We start from the raw sequence: 12,084 nt of genomic DNA, 5'->3' as shown, positions 1-12,084 counted from the left end.
TTATAGATCTCTTAACATTCTAATAAATTCTCCCTCTCTGTTGTACTCTTCTGGCAAAATAACCTTTCATATTGCATTTCCCCAGCCAGGCAGCTTCTTGCTCTTTCTTAATAACCTTTCCTTGACTACTGTGGCCCCGCCGGGAAAGCACAGCTGTTTCCAGGGTTTTCGTTTACATGCCAGAGAAGATGTCTTCCCCTAGCAGGGAGATCTCTCTCAGGACATAGCTTTCTTCTTTTCTAGGTAAGCAGCCCAAAGGGACCTTTTTCATCAAGGACTACAGTGTGCAGATGGCCCCCCACCTGCGAAGAGATTCCAAGAAAGAATCCTGCTTTGAGCTGACCTCACTGGACAGACGTAGCTATGAGGTAAGAGGAACCCCCCTGGAGGTTCTTCTTTCTCTTCCACAATATCACTGCAGCCTTCTTCCTTCTCACACATAAACGGCAATTACTGTTCTGATATCATCCATCACTTTTTTCCCTTTTTTTAAGACTCTTACTTTCAGTCTTAGTAACAATTCTAAGACAGAAAAGCAAGGTGAGGCAAGCGAGTTAAGTGACCTGCCGAAGGTCACACGGCTCAAAAGTATGTGAGACCAGATTTGAACCCAAAGCCTCCAGACTCTAGGACTGGCTATCTATCTACAAAGCCACCAAAATCTACCCCATCCATCACTTTCTAGTCAATCAATCATTCAACAGGCATTGAAGGAGTGAGTGCCTGCTATGTGCTAGGCACTGTGCCAGACGCTGAGGATCTATATACAAAAGTAAGACAACCCCTGCTTCCTCTGCTCATTTCTGACCTGAGATCCTTCCTCTCCTTTCTGAACCAACATCCACAATGCCATGCCCTTTTTTCTAGTCTCTATGGACCGCCCAAATCCCAGACACTGCATGACAGGGTTTCAAACCTGCCCTTCCATCTTTCCATAACCCTTCTGCCTGCTCACCCCTCTCCATCCCATTTTCCCACCACTCACTGGTTTCTTGTCTAGTCCAACATGCAATCTCATTCCTTTTGTGGAGTCCCTGACTTCTCCTTGGATTTGATTTCCCTCCCCTGTTAGTCTGCCCTCCATCTTCAATTTCTAACCTCCAAATAATTGTTTCACTTCCTTCTCCCTCTCCTTTCTTCTCCTCTTCTCCCTTTCTTTCTCCCTCCTCCCTCTCTCAGTCACACACACACACACACACACAAAACACACTCATAAAGGAAAATTTTATCCCCCCCCAATTCTTATGTCAAACAGGCAATAGATTATTCTTCCGTATCCTTTCTATTATTCAACAGTCTTCCTGACTGTAATTCTCACCAAAATGGGGGTCCTTTTGCATACTGGGGATTTTATCTTCCATTGGCATATCCAAGAGACATTTTAGCTTATTGTGAAAAAGAGAATGCCACGCTAAGGTTAATCCCACTCCTGGTCATTAGCCTTTTCACTAATAGAGATCTACTAATCCCTCTCCCTTCTTTCTGTCTTTAGACCTTAAACCTTTATCCTGATATAAATGATCTCGCCTTTCACGAGGAGTCAAATATCTACGCTCAGTCATTTCCTCTGAAACTTAGAGCATCTCCACAGAGTCTCTACTAACCTTAGGTTCTTTGTAACTGGAAATGAGATATGCATGTGTGTGTGTGTGTGTATAAATATGCATATGTTGGTAAATCAATAGGCACAAAAGTAAATTATATTGTATGTATGCTTTTAAGTCTTCTTTATGAAGTTCTCAGCTCAGCTCAAACACAGCCTCCTCTTGGGAGCCTTTTTGATTTCCTCCCAACTGTTACAAATGCTTTCTGTCCACTTGTATTTACTTCTCTGTGCACATTATTTCCCTACCAATGAATGTAAGCTCCTTAAGAGCGTGGCCTTTTCTTTTTTCCTCCTTCCTTTTCTTTGGATCCTCAGTACCTGCACAGGGCATGCCATAGTATAGTTAGGCATTTAAGTAATGCCTATTGGATAGAAAGAAACTGAATTCTTAGCAAATCCTAATGTGTTTGTGTTCCAGTTTTCCATGAAATTTTCCAATGTCTGGTAAATCTTTATGAGGTTATAGATTCAGAGCAGAAACCACTAAAGGGGCGATCAAGTCTAATCTGTTAATTTTATAGATGAGGAAAATGAGGCACAGAAAGTGAAATGACATGCCCAAGATCACACAGCTAATAAGGAGCAAAATTGAGATTCAAACCTGGGGTCTCTGACCTCAAATCCACCACTCTTTCCACTGTGCCATCATCATAGCATTTGTAGAATGCTTTAAGTTTGCAAATTTAGTCTCAGACATTTAGTAGCTGTGTAACCCTGGGCAAGTCACTTAACCTGTGTGTCTCAGTTTCCCCACATGAACAAATGAACTGGAGAAGGAAATGCCAAACCACTCCAGCATCTATACCAAGAAAACCCCAAATGGGATCATAACAAGTCAGACATTACTGAAACCATTGAAGAGCAACAGGGTCACAAAACTAGTAAGTGTCTGAGTGTCTGAGACAGGATTTAAACTCAGTTCTTCCAAATTCCCAAGTCCAGGACACTAGCTGGCTGCCTGATTGGTTCGATAATCATCTTGAAAAGTTTCACGAAAATACTTTCATCTTAATTCTGTCACGGTAACTCTTCACTCGTCTGAGCTTGTTTTCTTACCTGTAAAATGTAGTAAAAACCTCATAATGCTTGGAACTAGAAGAGACCATAGAGCTTATATGCTCCAATCGGCCCCACCCCACTACACATACACTTTTGTACAACTGAGGCACTTTGAATTTACTGGAGTGGTCTTAATTTGTGAATTTAATTTATTCATTATATTCTTATATATTGGATAATTAATGCATTATATGTGCTGTATAATTATGACATAAATTTATGTGATATTGTATGGTTATTAACTTAATTTATTCTTTAAAAAGAGCTTGAAGTCCTGCGAAGTTAAGAGTCACGCAGGTAGTAAGCAGGAGAGCTGGGATTTGAACAGACCCTCTAACTCTACACCTGATGTTCTTCTTGCCCCCTCACTCTGGATCATCATGTTACATAACAATAGCAGCATTTATCAAGAATGAACGGTGCCAGACTTTTCATGTGGCATGTCTAAATCTGATCTTGTCCCCAATAGGCCAGATAACAGAAAAGCTGTCCAGAGAGGCCCATTTTTAAATGATTCACTTAAAATAAGAGAATTAATAAGAGTTGGATTTTTAGGCTTACTCCTATTTTGGGTCTGCCATGTTGACTGGGGTTCATTGGGCTCTTTGCCCAATGCTTCCAGCTTTGCCTTCTTTTTTATTATCATAGTCCAAGCACTCTCCACCTCATCCCAAGACTACTCCAACAGCCCCTAAGTATTTTCTTTCTTTTTCTTTTTTTTTAAACCCTCACCTTCCATCTTAGAATGAATGCTGGGTATTGGTTCCAAGGCATAAGGGCTAGGCAATGGGGGTTAAGGAACTTGCCTAGGGTCACACAGCTAGGAAGTGTCTGAAGTCAAATTTGAACCCAGGACCTGCAGGCTCTAGACACACAGCTAGGAAGTGTCTGAGGTCAAATTTGAACCTAGGACCTCCAGGCTCTAGACCTGGCTTTCAATCCACTGAGTCACCCAGATGCCTCCCATGTATTTTCTTCACTGACAAATTCTCCCTCCTGAAATCTGGCTCCTAAATAATTACCAGAATTTCTTCCCTCAGATAATCTTTTCTCTTAGACACTCCCAAGAATTTACAGTAGTTTACTGGTTATCTATCATGAAAAAAAAAATTCAATCTGTATAGCTGGGTTTTTCATCACAACCACTCCCAAAAAACCCACCAGACCAAAGTATCCTCTCTTATTTAAAAACAGTTAAGCAAAACAAATTGATACAATAACTATGCTTGACACAGTATATAACTCTGTTAATATATATTTCTGTATCCATGATCCACTAACTTTTTTTTATTCAGTTTTATGGAGAAACAACCTTTTTTTAAACTCTTACCTCTCATCTTAGAATCAATACTGTGTGTTGGTTCTAAGGCAGAAGAGCCATAAAGGCTAGGCAATGGGGGTTAAGTGACTTGCCCAGGGTCACACAGCTGGGAAGTGTCTAAGGGTAGATTTGAACCCAGGACCCCCCATCCCTAGGCCTGGCTCTCAGTCCACTGAGCCATCTAGCTGCCCCTTTAGAAACAATTTTTGACAATTATTTTCTGACATTTGTTTTAGGATTCAGATTTTTCTCCCTCCCTCTGGCTCCCTAAGGTGGTAAATAATCTGATATAGGTTATCTGCGTGCTTTCATGCAATACATATTTCCATATGGCTCATGCTGGGTCCACCACCTCTTACTAAGAGGAAGGAGATGTGCTCCAACAGCAGTCCTTTCAAAGCATCATTACTCATTGTATTTGTCTATTATATTTAGATATAAACTGCTCTAGGTAGCACAGGGGACAGAGTGCCAGGCCTTGAATCAGGAAGACCAGAGTTCACATCTGGCTACATCTGGCTTGTGCGACTCTGGGCAAATCACAACCCTTTGCTTCAGTTTCCTCATTTGTCAAATAAGCTGAAGAAGGAAATGGCAAACCATTCCAGTATCTCTGCCAAGAAAACCCCAAATAGGGTCACAAAGAATTGAAAATGACTCAACTACAACAACAACAAAAAATGATTCATCCATGGGCATACAGCCAATAGACATCAGAGGCAGGTTTTGAACTCGGGTCTTTCTACCTCAAGCCTGGTATTCCATCCATTATGTTACTGTCCTCTTTCTGACTTCTCCCCATAATCCTTGATAGTTCTCTACTTAATAATAGTTTGCTGAATGTAGAAAGAATGGTGTAAACATCTGGTTGTAGAAACAACTTGGGTAGCTGCAAAATGGAATCTCTCTAGTAGTCACACTCATATTCTGCCTGTGCATATATGCATCTCCCTCATTGTTAAGTGAGATGTATGGTACTTGATCTGAATCCAGGGCAGGGGGAATGCTGAGCTCTGCAAGTTTAAAGCCCTGACAGATTCTCCGCTGCTCACTTCCTTTCCCTGTGCCTTCCTATTGGGGGTCATGGCAATTTTAGTGAAGTGTTTGGAAGGCAATAAATTAACTCACTCATTTTTTCTCCAGTTTACAGCTATTAATCCAGCCGAAGCCAGGGACTGGGTGGACCAAATAAGTTTCTTGCTGAAGGGTAAGTATCATTAATATAGGAGCAGTTGAAATTATCCAGCATGCAGATGATCTAGGGCTCCCTGGGAAACATCAAAATTTTTCCTGTCTATCACTATAAATGACAGCATTAGTAATAATAAGAAGATTTATACTGCTTTACAGTCTGCAGACTCAGATGAAAGGTTGTCATTATTATATCCCCATTTTGCAGTTGAGGAAACTGAGGCAAACAAAAATTAAGTTCCATGCTTCATATCATGCAGCTAGTAAGTGGCTGAGGATAGATTTGAACCTGGATTTTCCTTACTCCAGGTCCAGCATTCTATCATTGCACCACCTAGCTGTCTTCTAATAGAAGTAGAAATTTATTTTTAAAAGTAATCACTGTAATATATGTATAATTGCTTATCAACTCCAGGAGGAGGGAGAAGAGAGGGGAGGGAGATAACAAGAATCGTGTAACCATGGGAGAGGGATTAAATAATTAATTTTTAAGATTAAAGATAAATAAAATAAAATATTGGAAACTGTTTTTACATGTAATTGGTGGGAAATTAAATTAATTTTTAATTGAAAAAAAAGTAATCACCGAATGTCATAGTCTTTAATGACTAGAGATTATCTAATCCAGTCTCTTCATTTAAAACTGAGCCAACAGCAATCCAGAAGGGAGAATACAAGTAGTAGAAAGTCAGGGGACTTCATGGTTTGGGTGTCAGGAAGACTCTCAGTTCAAACATGGCTTCAGACACTTACTAGCTGTATGACCTTAGACAAGTCACTTAATCTCTTAGGCCTAGTTCCTCAGCCATCAAATGGGGATAATAATAGCACCTACCCCATTGGGTTATAAGGTTCAAATGTGATGTGTAAAGTGCTTCTGAAAGCCTTAAAACTATATAAATGTTACTTATTTATTACTATGAGGAGCCTATATCAATGGGCTTTGGGACTGAGGTTACAGTAGCAGCAGTAAGCAAAACAAAGTCATAAAACAAAGAAAGATCATAGCCTGTAGAGCTAGAAGACGCTTTAATGATTATCTAGTTCAGTGGTTCTCAAATTGTGGCCTAGGGATCCTTAGCAAGCCCCCGAGACCCTTTCAAGGGTTTATAAGGTCAAAAGAAGTTTTATAATAATATGAAAATGTTTTCATCTCTAATGTGGCAAGGATCAATAGACATAACCCACATTAAGAAAAGCTATAGGGAAGGGATGGAGTCCTAAATAATTTTTAATAGTGTAAAGAGAACCTGGGCAGCTGGATAATAAATGGATAGAGCTCTGGAGTCAGGAAGACCTGAGTTCAAATCCAGCCTCAGGTACTTATTGATTGTGTGACTATGGGAAAATCACTCAACCATTGTTTGCATCAATCTCCTCATCAGTAAAATGAGCTAGAGAAGGAAATGGCAAACTATTCCAGTATCTTTGCCAAGAAAACCCCAAGAAACCAAAAAGAGTGGTACATGACTCAAAGGACTGAACAACAAAAAGAGGTCCTAAAACCCCAAAAGTTTGAGAACTGCTAATCTCGTCTAATAATCTACCCCAGTTCCTGATGCCCTCCATTCTAGACTACCTTGTATTGCTTTGATCTAAGTATTTTGAATTTATTTGTAATTAGACTAGATAGATAGATAGATAGATAGATAGATAGATAGATAGATAGATGGATGGATAGATAGATGGATAGAGGGAAAGAAAGAAACAAACAGAAAGGAAGGAAGGAAGGAAGGAAGGAAGGAAGGAAGGAAGGAAGGAAGGAAGGAAGGAAGGAAGGAAGGAAGGAAGGAAGGAAGGAAGGAAGGAAGGAAGGAAGGAAGGAAGGAAAGAAGGAAGGAAGGAAGGAAGGAAGGAAGGAAGGAAGGAAGGAAGGAAGGAAGGAAGGAAGGAAGGAAGGAAGGAAGGAAGGAAGGAAGATAGATAGGCAGATAGATGGCCAGTTGATAAATATGACTCATCTTTCCAAGTTCAAATCTAGCCTCAAACGCTTACTAGCAATGTAACCCTGGGAAAGTCACTTAACTCTGTTAGCCTCCATTTTTTTATCTGTCAGGTGAGTGGGAGAAGGAGATGGCAAACCATCCTAATATCTCTGCCAAGAAAATCCCAAACGAGGTCCCAAAGATTCAGACACAACTTGTACAACCCAACTACAATAACATACTTCCATATATCTCCCCAGGAGAATGTAAGTTTAAGAATAGAAATTGTTGCATTCTTCCTATTTCTATCCCTAGCATCTATCTCAATGCCTAGTACATAAAGGCTTTTCAAGTGTCATAATTTTATAAAAGACAAACCTAAGACTTGAAGAGGAGAAATAATAGTAAACAAAACATAGAATCCTCAGTTTGGAAAAGAACATAGTACATAAAGATAGAAGGAATCTCTAAGATCATCTAGTCCAACCCCATCATTTTTTAAAAATCCTTAATTACATTCCATCCTAGAATCAGTACCGTATATTGGTTCCAAGGCAGAAGAGTGGTAAGGGATAGGCAGTGGGGGTTAAGTAACTTGTCCAGGATTACCAAATTAGGAAATGTCTGAGATCAGATTTGAACCCACAACCTCCCATCTTTAGACCTGGCTCTCAATCCACCAAACCAGCGAGCTACTCTGAACCCTGTCATTTTTATAGAAAAGGAAACTGAGGCCCAGTACATAAATCACACAGTAATAAGGTTGGACAAGGCAACCTCTGAAATCATCTAACTTGCTCCTCAAACCTATGCTGCAGATACTTAGGGAAATAATAGGGTCTGGCAAGAGCTCATCACTGTGACACAAAACCACAAATTTTTCCTCTAGCCCTCACCTAATTAAAAATAAATAAATCAAAATTTAAAAGGATTAATGCAGAAAAATGGTTTACACTATTGTATATGTAAAATCTATATGATATTGCTTACTATCTCAAGGAGGGTAGGGGGCAGCAACTGGGTATCTCAGTGGATTGAGAGCCAGGTCTAGAAACAGGAGGTTCTAGGTTCAAATCTGGCCTCAGACACTTCCTAGCTGTGCAACCCTGGACAAGTCACTTAACCCCCATTACCCAGCCCTTACTGCTCTTCTGCCTTGGAGCCAATACACAGGATTGATTCTAAGATGGAAGGCAAGGGTTTAAAAAATAAAAGGAAGGTAAGGGTTGGAGTGGGAAGATAGAATTTGAGACAATATTCTTTGAAAAATGTTGGAAATTACGTGGAATGGAAGGGGGGAGGAATAAATAAAATCTGTCCCTCACCTGCTACAATTTAGACCCCACTCCTTATTCTGCCCACAGCAGAGACAGGCAACCTAGGTTGAGGGATTGTGGTGGTTTATTCAGGGCCCTAGAGGGTTAAAAACCTGGCTACTCCTTTACCAGTCTCCATTCAGTTTGGGGAGAAGGGGAAGCCCAAGGGGTGGTATCTCTGCTCTTAGAGCACCCTCTGCTGGGCAGTGTAGCCTCATGACAGGTCAGAGGCAATATGGTCTGGAAGGAGGCCCTTTGCATTCATTGACCCAACAGGTAGACAGAGGCTGCCCTGACTCCATATCTGAAACTGCAGTCCAGACAGTATTTGTTCATGTAACTGAGCAGCCAAGATGCTGCCTCCTCAGGGAGAGGGAGCAAACCCCAGATTTACTCTCAGCCTGAGAATTAGGGGGAGATCCTTCAGACTTGGACATTCCAAGCTTCCCCGGGCTTCGAGCCTCCTTCATGGTTGTCAGGGAGCACAAGTTGTGTTGATCTTAAAGGATTGCCCCCTCTCCCTCCGCTGGGCCTTTGCCATGGTGACAGCATCACGTATAATGACCTAGAACGAGGCGAGCACAAACGTTGATGGAGACGACAGTAGCGGCTGATCTGGGTGCCCTGGATTTATGCATGTAATATACCCCTAAGTGTAGAAACCTCCATAAAGCTCAGTACAACTTTATTGAGCTGTACCCTGTGGTCCTTTCAGAATCCCACATTGAAGGAATTATTCATTCCATTTTATCTTTTTTTTTTAAATACAAACAAAATAACAACATACAAACAAAGGCACAAAGGCTCCTTTGCTCTTTTCCTCATATCAAGTGGCTTCCGAATTTTAGATGAAAATAGTTGCAAACCCTTTATTAAAAGCCTGATCCAGCTAAACATTGTTATTGCCCTGTGAATTCAGAATCCAAACACTGCTCATCCTTCCCTTCCCCAGAGTAGGGATGGCTTCATTCTCCTGTCCTGTAAAGTGCCCTTAGCTGGAGGGAAAACCAAAAAAGGCTTTAGAGGGTGCTCAGTCCCTCACATCAAGGAAGAACAAGACATCTGCTTATTAAGAATCGCATAACCCTCTCCCTCTGGTGCCCTGATGCAGACGTGTGGTGGGATGGCTCAGCAGCACTGTGCAGTGACCCACTTTAAGGGCAACAGACTTCATAACTGCAAGAGGACATTGCTGCGGCTGCAATTCATTTCAAGACAATTCTGCCCCATTTATTAAACCCTCTTCTCTGTACAAGGAACCCTGCTGGAAACGGGGCTTATAAAGACAGAAAAGAAAACATGTCCTACCCTCGAAGAGTTTACATTCTACTGAGGGGACATAAGCAAGTAAATAAAAAGGGATGTCAAGAACGAAGCAAGTACTAATTTATTGGAGGCAGCTAAGTGGCTCAGTGGCTAGAGGGCCAGATCTTGAGTAGAAAGGACCTGGGTTCAAATCTAGACCTCCATAGTCCATCTCCTGAGGCCAGATTTGAACTCAAGAAAAAGTCTTCCTGACTCCAGGCCTGGTTCTCTATGCCCTATGGAGCTGCCTCAGAGACTTGGAGCCCATCAAGTACAGCCTGCTCACTTTAAAGATTGAAATAATTAAGACCCAAAGAGGAGAGATTTGACAAAAGTCACACCAGCAGTAAGCACCAAATACTCTGACCCTAGATCCAGAGCTCTAGACATATAACAGAGGAGGTAAGAGATGGACTATGATGGGCTCTACATGCCAGGCTGACAAATTTGCTTTTTGTCCTAAAGGGATCCATTGGAGATTTTTGACCTGGAGGGTGACACAACCAGATCTGTGTTTTAGGAATGTCAATTTGGGGCAGCTGGGTTGCTGAGTGGTTAGAGAGCCAGATCTGGAGACAGGAGGTTCTAGGTTCAAATGTGGCCTCAGTTTCTAGCTGTGTGACCCTGGGCAAGTCATTTAAACCCAATTGCCTAGTCTTTACCACTCTCTTGCCTTGGAACCAATACTTAGTATTGCTTCTAAGACAAAAGGTAAGTAGTGTTTTTTGATGTGTTTGTTTTTTTAAGAAATACCAACTTGGCAATGGAAGGAGAAGAAAGGGGAGGGGAGGGAGGAATGTGCCTCTGAGCTTCTATATGCATCAATATTTCCTTTCTCCACTTTATTTATGCCTTTGAGGTTTTGATGTTGGTGATGATAGTGGTGGGGGTATTTTACTCCATGTCATCTTTTTGTTAGCTTAGAACCCTTCTATAAATTCCATTGGCTCTCCTGAAGCCCTCTAGACCAAGGTCCAGAGAAGCAGGGCCACTAACAAGATGTGTTATTTTCAGCTGCCAAATCTACCGCTGATTCCCATAAGCCTCCCAGACAGTAGAGAACCTCTTCTCATTTTTTGCTTGCCAAGCACTGCTGGCTTACCGGCATTCACATTTCTGCCCTTTTCCCTTCCCTAGTCCTCATGTGCTCATACTGAAGCATATCTCCCCGCCACCACCTCACACACACACACATACACACACACTTCTAAGGTTGCTTTATCCTTATCAAGTTTTATTGCAGAAAAGGATTTATGTTGATGGTTTAAACCTTACACCATGTTCATCTGGCCTTTTCTTTAGATTTCCTGCCATTGGGGCCCACATTAAAAATAACAGCACTTAACCTAGTATTTCCATTTTCTTTTGACATGTGTTTTATTCCCTGGGCTTTTTCTTCTCCAGCTCTTCTCCTTCTCTCCAATTGATCCTTTCTTGTCCTTTTCTCTGGCAGATCTAAACTCCTTAACCATCCCCTATGAAGAAGAAGAAGAGGAGGAGGAGGAAACATATGATGATATTGATGGCTTTGACTCTTCAAATACTGGTCCACATCGAAAACCCATTATCTTTCCTGGGAATGTGGGGAAGAAAGAGATGGGGATGGAAGAGGACCATGAGAAGGAGAAACAAGAGGACGAAGATATATATGAAGTCCTTCCAGGTGAGAAGATTTCGAGTCTACTTTAACTTCCCATTTGAATAGCCCTAGAACTGATTAAAGCACAGGCCTTGATAGAGTCCAGAGAAAGTTCTTCTCACCATCTTGAGGGAAGAAAAATGGGACAAGTCCTCAGGAATCTTTTCTGACTCCCAGCATGGAGAGCTTTCTTGATCTGACAATATGATGAAGTTATAGAATTTTAAGAGTTGGGACCTTCAGTGGCATCTGCTTTACCCCTTCTTCCCCTTTCTGAAGCATGAGTTCTTTTTACAATGTCCTCAACAAAAGCTCCCATGTCACATGGTTTAGATTTAGGGGTGAGCTGATAAATGTGGTTTTTTTTTAACCCTTACCTTCCATCTTAGAATCAATACTGTGGGCTGGTTCTAAGGCAGAATAGTAAGGGCTAGGCAATGGGGGTTAAGTCACTTGCCCAGGGTCAATAAAGCTAAGAAGTGTCTGAGGTCATATTTGAACCCAGGACATCCCATCTCTAGGTCTGGATCTTAATCCACCAAGCCACCCAGCTGTCCCCCTGATAAATGTTTAATAATGAGCTCTCCAGGAAAAAAAACTATACACACGACACCTTTAAGTTTATTCTGCATGATTAACATTTTATCCATCTTTCTTAAGTCTAGGCAATCAAAACAAAACAATAAATCAAGCCTTGATTTGTAGTGTTTGCCAATTTCCGA

At 41.3% G+C, this 12,084-nt stretch overlaps 1 protein-coding gene across 5 annotated transcripts in view; it reads left to right on the top strand.

Annotated features, from left to right (window-relative positions):
• Positions 1-12,084, top strand: part of SKAP1 (src kinase associated phosphoprotein 1) — a 429,384-nt gene that overhangs the window by 337,041 nt on the left and 80,259 nt on the right. For all 5 annotated transcript variants that reach the window (XM_007482364.2, XM_007482361.3, XM_007482363.3 and 2 more), the window contains exons 7-9: positions 244-368; positions 5,130-5,193; positions 11,177-11,386. In XM_007482364.2, the coding sequence (XP_007482426.1) occupies positions 244-368; positions 5,130-5,193; positions 11,177-11,386 (399 nt within the window). The remainder of the gene's footprint in view (positions 1-243; positions 369-5,129; positions 5,194-11,176; positions 11,387-12,084) is intronic.

This window comes from Monodelphis domestica, chromosome 2, assembly GCF_027887165.1.
Source record: "Monodelphis domestica isolate mMonDom1 chromosome 2, mMonDom1.pri, whole genome shotgun sequence".
In the NCBI taxonomy this organism is placed as follows: Eukaryota; Metazoa; Chordata; class Mammalia; order Didelphimorphia; family Didelphidae; genus Monodelphis; species Monodelphis domestica.
The sequence above is the reverse complement of the archived record's forward strand: the minus strand, read 5'-3'. Positions and strand labels throughout refer to the sequence as shown.